Raw genomic sequence first — 19,181 nt, forward strand, 5'->3', positions numbered from 1 at the left:
GTTTTGCCTATGTTCTCCTCTAGGAGTTTTATAGTTTCTGGTCTTACGTTTAGATCTTTAATCCATTTTGAGTTTATTTTTGTGTATGGTGTTAGAAAGTGGTCCAGTTTCATTCTTTTACAAGTGGCTGACCAGATTTCCCAGCACCACTTGTTAAAGAGATTGTCTTTAATCCATTGTATATTCTTGCCTCCTTTGTCGAAGATAAGGTGTCCATATGTGCGTGGATTTATCTCTGGGCTTTCTATTTTATTCCATTGATCAATATTTCTGTCTTTGTGCCAGTACCATACTGTCTTGATAACTGTGGCTTTGTAGTAGAGCCTGAAGTCAGGTAGGTTGATTCCTCCAGTTCCATTCTTCTTTCTCAAGATCGCTTTGGCTATACGAGGTTTTTTGTATTTCCATACAAATTGTGAAATTATTTGTTCTAGCTCTGTGAAGAATACTGTTGGTAGCTTGATAGGGATTGCGTTGAATCTATAAATTGCTTTGGGTAGTATACTCATTTTCACTATATTGATTCTTCCAATCCATGAACATGGTATATTTCTCCATCTATTAGTGTCCTCTTTGATTTCTTTCACCAGTGTTTTATAGTTTTCTATATATAGGTCTTTAGTTTCTTTAGGTAGATATATTCCTAAGTATTTTATTCTTTCTGTTGCAATGGTGAATGGAATTGTTTCCTTAATTTCTCTTTCTGTTTTCTCATTATTAGTGTATAGGAATGCAAGGGATTTCTGTGTGTTGATTTTATATCCTGCAACTTTACTGTAGTCATTGATTATTTCTAGTAATTTTCTGGTGGACTCTTTAGGGTTTTCTATGTAGAGGATCATGTCATCTGCAAATAGTGAGAGTTTTACTTCTTCTTTTCCAATTTGGATTCCTTTTATTTCTTTTTCTGCTCTGATTGCTGTGGCCAAAACTTCCAAAACTATGTTGAATAGTAATGGTGAAAGTGGGCACCCTTGTCTTGTTCCTGACTTTAGAGGAAATGCTTTCAATTTTTCACCATTGAGGATAATGTTTGCAGTGGGTTTGTCATATATAGCTTTTATTATGTTGAGGTATGTTCCTTCTATTCCTGCTTTCTGGAGAGTTTTTATCATAAATGGATGTTGAATTTTGTCAAAGGCTTTCTCTGCATCTATTGAGATAATCATATGGTTTTTATTTGTAAATTTGTTAATGTGGTGTATTACATTGATTGATTTGCGGATATTGAAGAATCCTTGCATCCCTGGGATAAAGCCCACTTGATCATGGTGTATGATCTTTTTAATGTGTTGTTGGATTCTGATTGCTAGAATTTTGTTAAGGATTTTTGCATCTATGTTCATCAGTGATATTGGCCTGTAGTTTTCTTTTTTTGTGGGATCTTTGTCAGGTTTTGGTATTAGGGTGATGGTGGCCTCATAGAATGAGTTTGGAAGTTTACCTTCCTCTGCAATTTTCTGGAAGAGTTTGAGCAGGATAGGTGTTAGCTCTTCTCTAAATTTTTGGTAGAATTCAGCTGTGAAGCCGTCTGGACCGGGGCTTTTGTTTGCTGGAAGATTTTTGATTACAGTTTCAATTTCCATGCTTGTGATGGGTCTGTTAAGATTTTCTATTTCTTCCTGGTCCAGTTTTGGAAAGTTGTACTTTTCTAAGAATTTGTCCATTTCTTCCACGTTGTCCTTTTTTTGGCATATAATTGTTGATAGTAGTCTCTTATGATCCTTTGTATTTCTGTGTTGTCTGTTGTGATCTCTCCATTTTCGTTTCTAATTTTGTTGATTTGATTTTTCTCCCTTTGTTTCTTGATGAGTCTGGCTAATGGTTTGTCAATTTTATTTATCCTTTCAAAGAACCAGCTTTTGGTTTTGTTGATTTTTGCTATGGTCTCTTTTGTTTCTTTTGCATTTATTTCTGCTCTAATTTTTAAGATTTCTTTCCTTCTACTAACCCTGGGGTTCTTCATTTCTTCCTTTTCTAGTTGCTTTAGGTGTAGAGTTAGGTTATTTATTTGACTTTTTTCTTGTTTCTTGAGGTGTGCCTGTATTGCTATGAACTTTCCCCTTAGGACTGCTTTTACCGTGTCCCACAGGTTTTGGGTTGTTGTGTTTTCATTTTCATTCGTTTCTATGCAAATTTTGATTTCTTTTTTGATTTCTTCTGTGATTTGTTGGCTATTCAGCAGCGTGTTGTTCAGCCTCCATATGTTGGAATTTTTAATAGTTTTTCTCCTGTAATTGAGATCTAATCTTACTGCATTGTGGTCAGAAAAAATGCTTGGAATGATTTCTATCTTTTTGAATTTACCAAGGCTAGCTTTATGGCCCAGGATGTGATCTATCCTGGAGAAGGTTCCATGTGCGCTTGAGAAAAAGGTGAAATTCATTGTTTTGGGATGAAATGACCTATAGATATCAATTAGGTCTAACTGGTCTATTGTATCGTTTAAAGTTTGTGTTTCCTTGTTAATTTTCTGTTTAGTTGATCTATCCATAGGTGTGAGTGGGGTATTAAAGTCTCCCACTATTATTGTGTTATTGTTAATTTCTCCTTTCATACTTGTTAGCATTTGTCTTACGTACTGTGGTGCTCCCGTGTTGGGTGCATATATATTTATAATTGTTATATCTTCTTCTTGGATTGATCCTTTGATCATTATGTAGTGACCTTCTTTGTCTCTTTTCACAGCCTTTGTTTTAAAGTCTATTTTATCTGATATGAGTATTGCTACTCCTGCTTTCTTTTGGTCCCTATTTGCATGGAAAATCTTTTTCCAGCCCTTCACTTTCAGTCTGTATGTGTCTCCTGTTTTGAGGTGGGTCTCTTGTAGACAACATATGTAGGGGTCTTGTTTTTGTATCCATTCAGCCAGTCTTTGTCTTTTGGTTGGGGCATTCAACCCATTTACGTTTAAGGTAATTACTGATAAGTATGTTCCCGTTGCCATGTACTTTATTGTTTTGGGTTCGAGTTTATACACCGTTTTTGTGTTTCCTGTCTAGAGAATATCCTTTAGTATTTGTTGGAGAGCTGGTTTGGTGGTGCAGAATTCTCTCAGCTTTTGCTTGTCTGAAAAGCTTTTGATTTCTCCTTCATACTTGAATGAGATCCTTGCTGGGTACAATAATCTGGGCTGTAGGTTATTTTCTTTCATCATTTTAAGTATGTCTTGCCATTCCCTCCTGGCTTGAAGAGTTTCTATTGAAAGATCAGCTGTTATCCTTATGGGAATTCCCTTGTGTGTTATTTGTTGTTTTTCCCTTGCTGCTTTTAATATTTGCTCTTTGTGTTTGATCTTTGTTAATTTGATTAATATGTGTCTTGGGGTGTTTCTCCTTGGGTTTATCCTGTTTGGTACTCTCTGGGTTTCTTGGACTTGGGTGATTATTTCCTTCCCCATTTTAGGGAAGTTTTCCACTATTATCTCCTCAAGTATTTTCTCATGGTCTTTCTTTTTGTCTTCTTCTTCTGGAACCCCTATGATTCGAATGTTGTAGCGTTTAATATTGTCCTGGAGGTCTCTGAGATTGTCCTCATTTCTTTTAATTCGTTTTTCTTTTATCCTCTCTGATTCATTTATTTCTACCATTCTATCTTCTAATTCACTAATCCTGTCTTCTGCCTCTGTTATTCTACTATTTGTTGCCTCCAGAGTGTTTTTAATTTCACTTATTGCATTATTCATTATATATTGACTCTTTTTTATTTCTTCTAGGTCCTTGTTAAACCTTTCTTGCATCTTCTCAATCCTTGTCTCCAGGCTATTTATCTGTGATTCCATTTTAGTTTCAAGATTTTGGATCAATTTCACTATCATTATTCGGAATTCTTTATCAGGTAGATTCCCTATCTCTTCCTCTTTTGTTTGGTTTGGTGGGCATTTATCCTGTTCCTTTATCTGCTGAGTATTCCTCTGTCTCTTCATCTTGTTTAAATTGCTGAGTTTGGGGTGTCCTTTCTGTATTCTGGCAGTTTGTGGAGTTCTCTTTATTGTGGTGTTTCCTCGCTGTGTGTGGGTTTGTACAGGTGGCTTGTCAAGGTTTCCTGGTTAGGGAAGCTTGTGTCGGTGTTCTGGTGGGTGGAGCTGTATTTCTTCTCTCTGGAGTGCAATGAAATGTCCAGTAATGAGTTATGAGATGTCTATAGTTTTGGGGTGACTTTGGGCAGCCTGTATCTTGAAGCTCAGGGCTGTGTTCCTTTGTTGCTGGAGAATTTGCTTGGTATGTCTTGCCCTGGAACTTATTGGCCCTTGTGTGGTGCTTGGTTTCAGTGTCGGTATGGAGGCATTTGATGAGCTCCTGTGAATGAATGTTCCTGGAGTCAGGAGTTCCCTGGAGTCAGGGTTTGGACTTAAGTCTCCTGCTTCCAATTATCGGTCTTATTTTTACAGTAGTTTCAAAACTTCTCCTTCTATACAGCACCATTGATAAAACATCTACATTAAAGATGATAAGTTTCTCTACAGTGAGGGTCACTCAGAGAGGTTCACAGGGTTACATGGAGAAGAGAAGAGGGAGGAGGGAGTTAGAGGTGACCCAAATGAGATGAGGTGAATCAATAGTGGAGAGAGTGGGCTAGCCAGTAGTCACTTCCTTATGTGCACTCCACAACTGGACCACTCAGAGATGTTCACGGGGTTATACAGAGAAGAGAAGAAGGAGGAAGGTAACAGAGGTGGCCAGAAGGATAAAAGGGGGGAATGAAAAGGAGGGAGACAGATCCAGCCAGTAATCAGTTCCCTAAGTGTTCTCCACCGTCTGGAACACACAGAAATTCACAGAGTTGGGTAGAGTAGAGAGGGGTTAGGGAGGAGACACAGGCGACCTGGTGGAGAAAAAGGAGGGTCCAAAGGGAGAGAGAGCAGTCAAGCCAGTAATCTCACTCCCTAGTGAAAAATGGGTCCTGAAGATTGGGTCCTTAAAGGTACAAAATTGGTAACAAATACATAAAAGCAAAAATTAAAAATCTAGAGTAGAGTTTGGAATTTCAAAAATACGATGTTAAAGAAAAGAAGAAGGAAAAGAAAGAGAGAAAGAACGAACAAACAAAAACAAACAAGGTCGCAAAAATTGTAAAGAAAGTACAGGTACAAAATTGATAACTAATACCAGAAAGCGAAAATTAAAAATCTAGAGTAGAGTTTGGAATTTCAAAAATACGATGTTAAAGAAAAGAAGAAGGAAAAGAAAGAGAGAAAAAACGAACAAACAAAAACAAACAAGGTCGCGAAAATTATAAAGAAAGTACAGGTACAAAGTTGATAACTAATACCAGAAAGCAAAAATTAAAAATCTAGAGTAGAGTTTGGAATTTCAAAAATACAATGTTAAAAAAAAAAAAAGAAAAATAAAGAGAGAAAACAAACAAACAAATACAAACAATGTCACAAAAATTATAAAGAAAATACAGGTACAAAATTGATATCAAATACCAAAAAGCATAAATTAAAAATCTAGAGTAAAGTTTGGAATTTCAGATATACAATGTTATATAAAAGAAGAAGAGAAAGAAACAGAGAAGAAGAAGAAAAAAAAAGTCACAGAAATTATATTAAAAAAAAAAAACTATAGGTACAAAATTGATAACATATACCAAAAAGCAAAAATTAAAAATCTAGAGTAGAGTTTGGAATTTCAAAAATACAATGTTAAAAGAAGAAAAAAACAAAAACAAACAAACAAAAAAAAAAAGGTCAAAAAATTATAAAATATATATATATGAAGTTTGCTGAAGAAGAAAAAAAATAGGGTCTTTTTTTTTTTTTTGGCAAAGTAATAGGTTATAAAAGTGAAAATTAAAGGAACAATAGAGGACTTAAAATTTTTTTTTTAATTAAAAAAAAAAAAAGAAAGAATGATTGTAAAAATAATAAAAATATATCTAGGACTTTTTTTTTTTTTTTTGTGGGTGAGTGGGTTCAGTTCATTTTTGGCTAGTTCCTTGGTCAGATTTATATTTCTCAAGATCTATAGGCCCCTTCCTATGTAGTCCGTAGTAACCACAGGGTTTTGATCTATTGCCTATAGCTTCCAAGGCGTTTCCCTCTGTTATATCTTCTTCTGTTTGCTAGTCTCTTCAGTATCTGGTTTCCGCCCTGACTCAAAGGGCACAGTGGAGGACACTTTTTTTTTTTTTTTTTTTTTAGGCTTACTTGTTCAGTCGCGCTGTGGGGAGGGAGGGAGGGATGCTGCAAACAAATAACACTGGCGTGGGCTCGCAGTGCCTCAGCCACCCTGGGTCTGCCCCTGCTCACGGCGCGTGTAGTCTCCCTGTCCACACTGCTCGGACTCTAGGTTGTTCCGCCGGGAACAATCCGAGGCTGGCCCTGGGCTGCATGCACCTCCCAGGTCCAAGCCGCTCAGGTTCAGGCACTCGGGTAGTCCTCAGAGGCGCAGACTCAGTTGGGCCTGCGTTTTGTGCTCTTCCCAGGTCCGAGCGCCAATTTGCTCTTCCCAGGCTAGCGCCAATGCTGCGACTTATCGCCTCCCCGCCACTCGGTTATCTGGATGTAAAACCGGCGCACCTTCTCAGGCAGATGTTGACCGTCCAGACCCCCAAGAAGTTTTAGTTAGCAAAGAAGCCTGCTTACAATTTTATAGATAATGTCTCTCTGGGGCTGCGATTGCCCCCTTCCGGCTCTGGCTGCCTGTCACCGGAGGGGGAAGGTCTGCAGCCGGCTATCTCTGTTCAGTCCTTTGTTCTGTGCGCGGGCCTGGCGGTCTTAGGTTAGGGCTGGCTTTTCGCGTGGTAGGTATCCCACAGTCTGGTTTGCTAGCCCAAATTATTTCGCTCAGATAGCGCTCAGGGTATTCAGGCCAGATTCTTACTCTCAGCGATGCAGCCCACGCCGCGCCTCCCTGCCCAGCCCCGGTTTGCTAATGGCGGATGCAGGCGTCTGCGCTGCTTCTCCGCTGGGGGAGTTACCGTAGGGCTCGCAATCTGCGAGTTTTAAATTGTTTATTTATTTTTTCTCCCTGTTATGTTGCCCTCTGTGCTTCCAAAGCTCGGCACAGATTCGGCAGTGAGAAGGTTTCCTGATGTTTGGAAACTTCTCTCTTTTTAAGATTCCCTTCCCGGGACGGAACTCTGTCCCTCCCTCTTTTGTCTCTTTTTTTTTGTTTGTTTTTAATATTTTTTCCTACCTCCTTTCGAAGAGTTGGGTTGCTTTTCTGGGTACCTGATGTCCTCTGCCGGCATTCAGAAGTTGTTTTGTGGAATTTACTCGACGTTTAAATGCTCTTTTGATGAATTTGTGGGGGAGAAAGTGTTCTCCCCGTCCTACTCCTCCGCCATCTTGGCTCCTCCCCCCCCCCTATTATATTCTCTTTGTAATGGTCATGGTATCTTTTGTATTTAAATGAAAGCTATAGTGTTAGTTGCTCAGTCATGTCCAACTCTTTCCAACCCCCTGGACTGTAGCCTGTCAGGCTCCTCTGTCCATGGGATTCTCCAGGCAAGAATACTGGAGTAGGTTGGTTGCCATTTCCTTTTCCAGGGGATCTTCTGAACCCAGGCATCAAACCTGGGTCTCCCATGTTACAAGCAGATTCTTTACCGTCTGAGTCACAGGAAAGCCCAATGTCTTGTATTATCCTCTTTTAATTCATATTAATAGCAATCCCCCCCCCCTTTCATTTCTTTTGCATTTTGTGGTGATTTCAAAGAACCAACTTTGAGTTTGTTGATTTTCCTGCTTAGAAGTTAGTTTTCTTTTCATTTGGGTCTTTTGTCATTTAGTTGCTCAGTTGTGTCTGACTTTTTGTGACCTCATGGACTACAGCATGCCAGTTTTGCCTGTCCTTCACTATCTCCCAGAGTTTGCTCAAACTCACGTCCATTCAGTTGATGATGCTGTCGAACCATCTCATCCTCAGTCGCTCCCTTCTCCTCCTGCCATCAATCTTTCCCAGCATCAGGCTCTTTTCCAATGAATCAGTTCTTCACATCAAGTGGCCAAGGTATTGGAGCTTGAGCTTCAGCATCCAGTCTTTCCAATGATTAATCAGTGTTGATTTCCTTTGGGATTGACTGGTTTGCACTACTTGCTGCCTCAGGGACTCTCAAGAGTCTATTTTTTTCTTATTTTCATTCTTCTACATACTTTAATATGCTGTTTTTTTATTTATAAGATAGAGCTCAAAAGCCTTGACTTTTAGCTTTTTTAAGACTTTTTTCTTTAATTTTTAAAAATTTTATTGGAATATAGTTGATTTATAATACTTTATAATAATTTAAAATAAATTTAAAATAAATTTATAATGTGTTTATTTCAGATGTACAGCAAAGTGGTTCAGTTATACATATACATATATTCATTCTTTTTTAGAGTCTTTTCTCATATAGGTTACCATGGGATGTTGAGTAAATTTCCCAGTGATATACTTTTATGGTGCTCTTCTTTTTAAGGTGTACCTTGTTAAATTAGCAAATAAGTGGACTCCAGACAAACTTGAACCCTGACAAAAGTAAAAAGGAAGCTATTGCTCAATGAGATACACTAAACATGAAAGAAGGAATACACCATGTTTCCCTAAAACTTCCTGTTGTGCTGGTTAACAAACTGAACCAAACCCCACCATTTACTCTTCAGTGGAGTTAGCCATGACTCAGTTGGGAGTGAATTGAAGGATACCCATGTCCTAGAGCTTACATGGTTGTGAAAAGATCCAAGGAAGCCAAATGAGGGATGAAGAATGTGATTAATGTATCCCAAGCAAAGGGCAGGTTTAGAAAAGCTTAGTCTTAGTGTTTGTACGTGTGTGTGTGTGTGTGTGCATGTTAGTTGCTCAGTTGTGTCCGAATCTTGTGGACTGTGGACTGCCAGCCTCCTCTGTGCATGGAATTCTCCAGGCAAGAATAATGGAGTGGGGTGCCATTCTCTTTTCCAGGGGATCTTCCCAACCGAGGGATCAAACCCTGGTCTTCCTGCACTGCAGGCAGATCCTTCACCATCTGAGTCAATAGGGAAGTCCAGGGTTTGTATAGATCTCACCATATAGCTAAGACTCACTGATGTTTTATAATGTCCTAATTTAACAGAACTATGAGTTGGATTATGTCAAAGGAGACAGAGGTGATGAAGGAGGGATTTGAGAATCAGAGCTGATCTCTAAACTTCCTGAGATGTGCAAGCTACTGTATGTGCTTACATGAAGACTTAGCACTGACCCTCAGTTAGTGTTAAGCTTATGTACATAGTCGCTCAGCCGTGTCTGACTCTTTACAACCTCATGGACTGTAGCTCTCCAGGTTCCTCTGTCCATGGGGATTCTGCAGGCAAGAATACTGGAGAGGGTTGCCATGCCCTCCTCCAGGGGATCTTTCCAAACCAGGGATTAAAACCAGGTCTTCTACATTGTAGGCCTATCTCAGCACAATATTGGGCTAATGGAATTTCTCCTCCAGGTATAGACTGTCATTCTCTGCAAACTGAAGAATTTTTCTGAATTGTGAAAAATCACCATTTTCTCTCAAGTGGAAGATCTCATCTAAGAATTTGTTTTTTATTTGTCCATGTGGATTCATAGACTTTGGATAGAATTTCCCAAATGGTGTGCTCCAAATGGGAAATATATAAAAATACATAAAAGTAACGATCCTCCTTGTTTGGGCAGTATCAGGACTTGGGTCAATATGCTTCTTTCTATATATCCATCCTAGTCTCTGTGCCATACTGTGACAGAGGTGCAGAAGCACTGGCCATGGTGATGTGGTCCATCAGATGGGCCTGGAATCCAACCAGAGGAGGGGAATTGTGTGTAGCTTGAATTGGGCTTTTAGGAATTCCTGGGAATGTAGAAGAAAGAAATGAGGTCAGCTTCAAGAAAGGGATTTATTGTGTTTGTTGTACATTAGGAACTTTTGTTTCCTTCTTCAGATGTTGACTTTTTTATTTTAGATACTATTTTCATCTTCTACAAACTTCTATAAAGGGTTTGAGATGGCTGGCAATAAAAGATTCACAAATGTATACACATATAAAAGTAAAAGTGCTCAGTTGTGTCCAACTCTTTCAAATCCCATGGACTGTAGCCTGCCAGGCTCCTCTGTCCATGGAATTCTCCAGGCAAGAATACTGGAGTGGATTGCCAGTCCCTTCTTCAAGGAATCTTCCAAACCCATGGATCAAACCTGGGTCTCCTGCATTATAGTCAGGTTCTTTACCATCTGAGCCACTAGAGAAACCAATATGCTGTGTGTGTCAGTGTGTGTGTGTGTGTGTGTGTGTGTGTATAATAAAACCTTTAGAGACATCCTTTTTGAATTGCTTTAAAATTTAGGGCGTGAAATCTGAAAGACCAAACCTAACTCCAGAGGTTCTGAGAGCATTAGTAGTGGGTCTTCAGTGGGTACCTAATGAAAAAGCATTGGCACAGCTTCCATGGAGCCCTTCATTTTGATTTTACCTCTGCTTCCCAGGTTACCTGCCAGGCTGTGTTAGACATAAAAGGCCCTCACCTGGAGTGGTTTAGTCGTTCAGTCTTGTCTGACTCTTTTTGACTCCATGGACTCTAGCCTGCCAGGTTCCTCTGTCCATAGGATGTTCCAGGCAAGAATACTGGAGTGGGTTGCCATTTCCTTCTCCAGGGGAACTTCCTGACCCACGGATCAAACCTGGGTCTCTTGCATAGCAGTCAGATTCTTTATGACTGATCCACCAGGGAAGCCACGTGGGGAGAGCCAGATTATTGAAATGGATGAATGTTATCCATCAAATTATGCAAGTCTGCTAAAAAACAGTAATTTGGATTTTTTATAATTGACATTTTAGTAGATTTTTTTTTTGACAAACAACAATGGCAAGCCAAGTGACAAAAGGCTAGACATAGAAGGAGCTGGAAGGACCCCTCCCCATGAACATGAAGTTTGTAGCGTCCTAGGATGCAGTCAAGCCAGTGGATGTAAGAAATTGTTTTCTGTAGGTCTAATTGGAGGGAGGTCAGACAGCCCTATTTTTCTCCACTTACGATTAGAATGTATTCCTTCAGAACTCCATCCTCTTCACTGAGTTTTCTGCTGATACCACGGCAGAGACGGGGAGAAACAGGAAAAGCACATGGGTCTCCATCCAGATCATGCAGTTTGCTTCCCAAGGGCTCCTGGCCATAGAGTCACAGTTCTGGTTGTTTGTTCCTCCTGCCTGCAGCTGTGGCTCTGGGATTCCCTGAGCACAAACTGGTCCTCTCTTTCTCTAGGATAAGCAGTACCTTCCTGGGAAACTTTAGGGCAACCACTTACCCTCCCAACCTCATATTTCTTATCTGTAAAGAACAACCAGTATTAACTCAGACAAGCATCTCAACCTTCTCATCCCAGCTCACTTTTGGTCAAAATTTCCACCAACTGTGATTACTGCCTGCAAATCATTCATGCCACTCTTTCTATGTGTTAAACAACCTTGTAAGATCAGTCATAAGTCTTAGAATTGTCTAAAAATATTCAGATATTCTTCCCTGTGTTTCCCCAACACCCTGTGCCCTGTGCAGATCACCATGGATTTGTATCCACCTGAGATCATAAACTTCAGAGGCCTTGGCCCAGACTGGGTAAATCTGCAAGTCCCTAGCACCCCACCCCACTTTCATAGCAGGCAAACAATAAATGTTGATTGCATTCTTATCACCTGATATTGTCCACCAGTGTATCATATTTTTCCTGATAAAGATGGGTGCTTAAATCAGCACCAACCAATGATTTCATTTTCTATTCTACTTGCTGTTTTTTTAGACCAAGATCATTTCCCAAGAGTAAATCATCTCAAGGGATAATGTGATGATTAAGAGAATGTTCATGGAACTCAGCACAGGGCCTTACATACAGTACACACGTTGTAACTGGAATCTGGTGTTGTTATAATCATTAACCTTTGGAATGGGTATTTTAAATACTTAGTGTAATGATACAAATGTGGCTGTATATTGGAAGTAAGCTTAAATATGTCATAATGGCTCATAATATGGGCTTCCCAGCTTTGTGAGAGGCTTTGCAGTCTCCATTAAGTTGCTTTACTTCTCCCTGTGCCTCACTGTCTCCATTTGTAAAATTAAATAATACTGTAACTAGATATGTTACACTGAATTTGTAATTAACCGCTGCTTTATCCCTACATGTATAGCTGAGGCATCTGGATTCCTCTACTGTGATACATGCTCAGTCATCTCTCTAGTAACACCTGCTAACTTCTGATGGTTTGAGATGCAGTTTCTACTCTCTGAACCTCAAATATTCTCATCTGTTAAAAATAGTAATGCCTGTCTCAAAGGGCTACTGAGTGTATCACAAGAGCTGATATTTAGAAAGTTCTTATCAGAGTGTTTGGTGCATGTAATAAACATCATGAGGACCACCTATAATTTTATTTCTTTGGAAGGGAAAGCATTCCCTGCTGTTTCAACAAGTTTTTTCAAGGAAAGTAGTTTAATCCTAACAAATCAACAAAGTTTATCTTTGAGAAGTATCCTTGACACAAAGGCCTCTATTTTCACTATTTCAGGCATTTCTACTTGTGATTGGTGTGGTGGGCATGATGGTGGCTGCAGTTCCTTGGACTGCTATACCTGTGATTCCCCTTGGCATCATTTTCTTTTTTCTTCGGCGATATTTCTTAGAGACATCACGAGATGTGAAACGCCTGGAATGTACAAGTGAGTACCGGGGCTCTCAGGTTGGGAGGGCAGTGCAGGCTGTCTTCCATTCATACTGCAATTAACCAGACCCCTGAAATACTGCTGTTCTGTGGAATTTCTCACCGTTAATATTAGGTGATTGAAAGTTATGGCCCCTGAGATTAGGTTTGGCCCTTAAGACAAATGGAGCTGGTGATGGGTCAGCTGCACTTTGCATTTTAGTCCAAGGAGGACGGATGTGAGCACCATGAAGACAGGGACCATTTTTGTCTTGTTTACGACATACTTCCTAACACAGAGTATCCACTCTATTAATACTATTCTTGAAAGTATTTCATCATGTTGGAACTAATGTAGAAGGAAAATAGAGAATTTTTCTTCTCCTAAAGTTATCAAAAATGATAAGGAAAAGAAAAGATTAGGAAAAGCAAAGGAGACCTCAGGAAATATATGTCAGAAATGATATATTTGAAAAATATACCTCCAGCCTCTGCAGCATGTGACATCAGGCCCAAACCACATGAAGTCACTCAAAAGATGGACACTGAGGCTGCTGTCAGATTCTAAAAGGGTGGTGTGAGTGTCACGTGCCACAGTGCCCGCCAAACAACAGGACAGGTGTCCAGCAGGCAGATATAAAAACATCCATCAGGTCCCCGGAGCAGAAGTCAAGACTGTTCAAAGGCTCCATCTGCCAGGTCCTGAGGGCACAAGGGTGGTGCAGTACCGGGTGCCCTGTGACCCACACAGAGGCTCCTGGCGCAGGTGCAGGGGGAGGCCCAGGACGGGGGAGGCCCAGGACGGGGGAGGCAGCAGACTGTTCCCTCCCCTTACTTGTCTTACCCTGTCCTGGGTCCGGCTCTGGTCCTGGGTGAGGGATGTAGTGACTCTATCCCAGCCCTTAGGTTACTGATCTAAGGTGGAGACAAAACACTGGTAGCTCATCAAAATTCAGTGTGGTGAGGACTCTAATTAGGAAATAAATTTTAAAATGCTACTGGTTAAAAAATTAGTGAACAATTTCTCACCCGTGGAAAAGAATGAAATATTACCATTTGCAGCAACATGGATGGATCTAGAGAGTATTATTCTTAGTAAAGAAAGCCAGAAAGATGCATATGATATCACTTAAACATGAAATCCAAATATAATACAAATGAATCTATACGCAAACTAGAAATAGACTCAGAGGCATGGAAAGCAAACTTGCAGTTACCAAAGGGGACTGAGAGGGAGGGAGGAACAAATTAGAAGTATGGGATTAATAGTCACACTACTATTAATATGTCAAATAGATAACAAAAAGGATTTATTGTAAAGCACAGAGAATTTTATTCAGTATCTTGTAATATCCTGTAATGGAATATAATCAGAAAAAAGAACTGAATGACTATGCATACCTGAAACTAGCACATTTTTGTAAATCAACTATACTTCAATATACTTTAAAAAATTGTGAGCAATTTCCACCTAGAAAGACACCAGAAGAATTTGGAGGGAGGCATGTTTGAGAAAACCTTGATGAAAGAACCAGTAAAGAATTTCTTTATCTAAATCTAGCTGGGATTTTGCATTTATCAAAGATAATTTCAAAGAGAATCTCTCATTCCCAGGTCATTAAACTGAAGCCTGGTGTGAGCAGGAGTTTGAGGGTCACATGGAGGATTCCCTTTGGCAGGACGTGTGACCACAGAGCCCAGGAGGCAGTGGTTTCCTTGCATCCAGCTTCCCTGACTTTCTCTGTCATGTGTCTGTCTCTGCTTCCCCAGCTCGGAGCCTGGTATTTTCCCACTTAGCATCTTCTATCCGGGGACTCTGGACCATCCGGGCATACAAAGCTGAACAGAAGTTTCAGGAGCTGTTTGACGCACACCAGGATTTGCACTCAGGTCTGTACGTTTCTGGAGATGATTTCTAAGCATGGGATGTGCTGCCTTCTGAGGCCTGACCTCTGTCTAAGGTGGCCTGGCTGGCCAGCGCCTCTCTGTTTGTCAGCCCACGAACCCTCTGCAAACCTGCCTCCCCCACTCCTTCCTCTCAGCATCCCCCTGTGCTCCCCTCTTCCCCCCTCACAGCCTTGCTTCTCTCCCCTGACTGGCCTGCATTGTCCTTCCATCACTGTGCACTGTGGGCTTCTGTCTCTTTAAGGCAGGAGTCAGTAAACTTTTCTTTTTTTCCAAATGTTCAGATAGAAAATATTGTAGGCTTTGTGTGCTGTCTATGTTACAGCTACTCACCTTTGCCATTGTAACACAAAGACAGGCAAAGATCAGACATCAGCCAATAACTGTGTTCCAATAAAATTTTATTTTCAGAACCAGATGGTGTCTGTTCTTGCCTCTCAGGTGTGGTTTTCTGACTCTTTTCATGGCAGACATGGAGAGTAATAGACATATTGAGGAAAATAATTTCCTGACTTGCTACCTACTTGATTATCAGTGAAGGGTTGTTTTTTTTTTTTTTTCCCGCCTAGGTAGAAAATTCAGAATTTCCTCTGTCTATAAAATCCTGGCCAAACTTTCCAATCATTAATGTATTTTGAAGATAACATGGCATTTTGAAAGCCACATACAGATCCTGTTAGCTGATGGTCATGTGGACACTGGCTTCTAAGAATAACCACCTCAGGCCCTGTAGTGAGGGCAGAAGGTGCTGGAAATGGTGTGAGCTGTGCTTTCTGTTATCAGAGCTGGGAACAGTCAACCCTTTGAGAGGAGGATCTTTATGTTCAGGCCCAGCACTGCAGGAAACACAAAAATGAGATGTTTTTCCATCTTCTTTCCTGTGATGGTATTTCTCTTTATAACCCATGGGTTGAAGTTTTCAAAGCATGCTTTCTGGACTGATTCCTCTGTGTCCCATATGTTGTTTTGTGTTGAACCGAATTTTCTGGAATCTTCAGGTTCCTTTGAAGTTACAGGTGTGTAACTTTGCTGTCCTACCTTGTATAAAATCTTCTGTAGCTCAGCTGAGAAAATGCTCTCCCTCATGAACATGGTTTTTCTGTTTATGTATTACACTTATCATGATTCACAAATGCAGAGGCTTGGTTCCTGCTTTTGACGACATCGCGATGGCTCGCTGTGTATCTGGACGTCACCTGTGCCATCTTTGTCACCCTTGTTGCTTTTGGGGCCCTGATTCTGGCAGAAAGTAAGTACAGATGTGAATATTTGTGGTATGTTTACGGTTTATAGCTTTGTTTGTAGTTATTAAACTCTTGTCATCTTGTCTAGTATATACTCGTTGGTTCTAATGAGTTGTATTAAAGTGTCTGCAGCATGTGACTCCACTATGTCCAAGTGAAGTCATTTGTGTCTTGATGAGAACCTTTATCTTTTTTTCCATTTACTTATTTATTTACAGTAGGTCCTTGTTGAGACCATTAAAAATTTTTTTTGATTGGCGTATGGTTGATTTAGGATGTGTTAACTTCAGGTGTATAGCCAAGTGCATCTGTTATACATATATCCACTTTTTAAAAGATTCTTTTTTCATACCCCATGAGCATTGGGGTGCATGTATATATATTTTTTAGTAATTTGCATTTTGATTAATACTTCAAATGAATTGTCCTTTAGAAAAGAATTTCTGTTTTTCACTTTTGGAATCTTTAGGAGCAAAGACCAGGTATGACGTGCCTGCTCCAGCAGACCTGTGGTGCCTTGGGCCTCTGCTTTGGCTCGCTCAGGCCATTCTTTCATTTTTATGTTACGTTTTATTTGGGTATAGTTCATCTACACAGTTGTCTTAGTTTCCGATGTACAGCAAAGTCAATCTGCTATACATATACATATATCCACTCTTTTTTAGATTCTTTTCCCATATCGATCATTACAGAGTTCTCTGTACTTTACAGTAGTTTCTTATTAGTTATCTTTTTAATATTTTATATATAGTAGTATGTATGTGTCAATCCCAGTCTTCCAGTGTATCCTTTCCCTCCCTTATCCCCTGGTAACAATGTTTGTTTTCTATATCTGTTACTCTACTTCTGTTTTGTAGATAAGTTCATTTTTAGATTTTTGTTATATTCCATATGTAAGCAATATCATATTCTATTTTTCTCTTACTCCACTCAGTTTGAAAATCTCTACGTCCAGCCATGTTGCTGCAAATGGCATTATTTTGCCCTTTTTAATGGCTGGGTAACATTCCATTGTATGTATGGCACCACATCTTCCTTGTCCATTGCTGTGTTGACAGGCCTTTAGGTTGCTTCCATGTCCTGGCTGTTGTAAATAGTGCTGCAGTAAGTATTAGGGTGCATGTATCCTTAGGAATTATGGTTTTCTCTGGATATATGCCCTGGAGTGAGATTGCTGGATCATATGGTAGCTCTAGTTTTAGTTTTTAAAGGAACCTCCATATTGTTCTCCATAGTGGCTGTACCACTTTACATGGAGGGTTCCCTTTTCTCCACATCCTCTTCAGTACTTATTGTTTGTGGACTTTTTGATGATGGTCATTCTGACTGGTGTGAGGTGAAATCTCACTGTATTTTTTTGCTTTTTTTTTTTTTTGTTTCATTTTTTCCCACTGTAGTTTTGATATGCATTTCTCTAATAATTAGAGATGTTGAGCATCTTTTCACATGCTTTATGGCCATCTGTATGTTTTCTTTGGAGAATGTCTGTTTTAATCTTCTGCCCATTTTTTGATTGGGTTGTTTATTTATTTTTGACATTGAACTGCATGAACTGTTTTTATATTTTGGAGAGTAATCCCTTGTCAGTCACTTCATTTGCAAATACTTCCCCCATTCTGCAGGTTGTCTTGGTATTTTTTATGTGTTTTTTTTTTCCCTGTACAAAAATTTTAAGCTTAATTGGGTCCCATTTATTTGTGTTTCATTTATTTTCATTGCTCTAGGAGGTGGGTAAAAAAGTTTGCTGCAATTTATGTCAGAGTTTTCCCTATGTTTTCATCGAAGAGTTTTCTAGTGTCTGGTCTTACATTTATGTCTGTAATCTATTTTGAGTTTATTTTTGTTTATGGTCTTAAGGAGTATTCTGATTTTATTCTTTTCCATGTAGCTGTCCAGTTTTCCCAGCACCAATTATTAAAGAAACTGTCTTTTCTCCATTGTGTATTCTTGCTTCTTTTGTCTTAGGTGACACAGGTGCATGGATTTATTGCTGGGCTTTCTGTCCTGTTCCATTGATCTATATTTCTGGGTTTGGTGCTAGTAATCTACTGTTTCTTTCTTTTTTTTTTTGGGGGGGGAAGTAAGCCAGAAGGAAAAACACCAATACAGTATACTGTTTCAATTACTATAGCTTTCTAGTATAGTCTGAAGACAGCGTGATCCCTTCTAGCTTCATTTTTTCTTCTTTTTCTCATGATTATGTTGGCTATTCATGGTATTTTGTATTTCCATACATGGTATTTCCATACACATTGGAAACTTTTTGTTCTAATTCTGTGAAAAATGCCATTGGCAATTTGATAGGGATTGCACTGAAACGGTAGATTGCTCTTGAGTAGTTTGCTTGTTTGTTTGTTTACAGTAGGTCTTCACTGAGATATTTTATCTTTTTACCTTTCTTTGAATGTGTTGAGGTCTACATAACTGTAGCAAGATGACCTTCTGAAAATCCCAGGTAGTGTCCTATAGCTGGATAGAGAGAACCAGGTTTACTGTTAAGCTATTTGTACAGATTAGGTTTTAGGTTTTAGCTTTAGGGCTACTTGGATCCCTTCGTTGTAGGGGTCTGAGAAAGATTCTCTATAGCAAAAACAGTATACTCACTGCTGTGTGGGTCCCAGATGAGCAGTTGTTGGAAAGTGCAGCATGAATTCACCACCCTCACTATTCCATGGAAATAGCCCAATATCACAGTCTTTGATAGTGGGAAAATGAGAGTAATATTTTAGATTTAAAAGCATTGGCTCTTAGAACCCACTGCCTTGTTTTTGTGATTTCAACTGTAGCTACATTGGTTGTAGAGAGTGAAATTACATAATGATAATCGAAGCATAAGGATAAAGATCTGAACAATGGCACCCTCAACTATGTTATGCTGTCAAGTGTATCTCAATCCAGGTGGGATTAATATGGATAAAGGACAAAGAGAAGGTCCTATAGTAAGGACCTAAGAGAAGCAGAAGAGATTAGGAAGAGATGGCAAGAATACACAGAAAAACTGTACCAAAAAGATCTTAATGACCTGGATAACCCTGATGGTGTGGTCACTCATTTTGAGCCAGACATTCTGGTGGGTGAAGCTAAGTGGACCTTAGGAAGCATCACTACGAACAAAGTTAGTGGAGGTAATGGAATTCCAGCCTAGCTATTTCAAATCCTAAAAGATGATGCTGTTCATGTAACACGCCAGCAAATTTGGAAAAGTTATTAGTGGCCATGGACTGAAAAAGGTCAGTTTTCATTCCAATCCCAAAGAAATGCAATGCCAAAAAATGTTCAAACTATCATACAATTGCACTAATTTTACATGCGAGTAAGGATATACTCAAAATCCTTCAAACAAGATTTCAACATTATGTGAACTGGGAACTTCCAATTGTACAAGCTGGGTTTAGAAAAGGCAGAGG

The 19,181-nt window shown here is 39.5% G+C and overlaps 1 protein-coding gene across 5 annotated transcripts in view; it reads left to right on the forward strand.

Moving 5' to 3' along the window:
* The window catches only part of LOC520016 (ATP-binding cassette sub-family C member 4), a gene marked incomplete at its 5' end in the record, with an annotated part of 147,345 nt that overhangs the window by 66,881 nt on the left and 61,283 nt on the right, over positions 1 to 19,181 (forward strand). For all 5 annotated transcript variants that reach the window (XM_010810929.4, XM_059884439.1, XM_024989070.2 and 2 more), the window contains 3 exon segments: positions 12,494 to 12,644; positions 14,396 to 14,515; positions 15,669 to 15,779. In XM_010810929.4, the coding sequence (XP_010809231.4) occupies positions 12,494 to 12,644; positions 14,396 to 14,515; positions 15,669 to 15,779 (382 nt within the window).

The sequence above is a fragment of the Bos taurus genome, unplaced genomic scaffold, assembly GCF_002263795.3.
Source record: "Bos taurus isolate L1 Dominette 01449 registration number 42190680 breed Hereford unplaced genomic scaffold, ARS-UCD2.0 Leftover_ScbfJmS_1899, whole genome shotgun sequence".
Classification (NCBI taxonomy): domain Eukaryota; kingdom Metazoa; phylum Chordata; class Mammalia; order Artiodactyla; family Bovidae; genus Bos; species Bos taurus.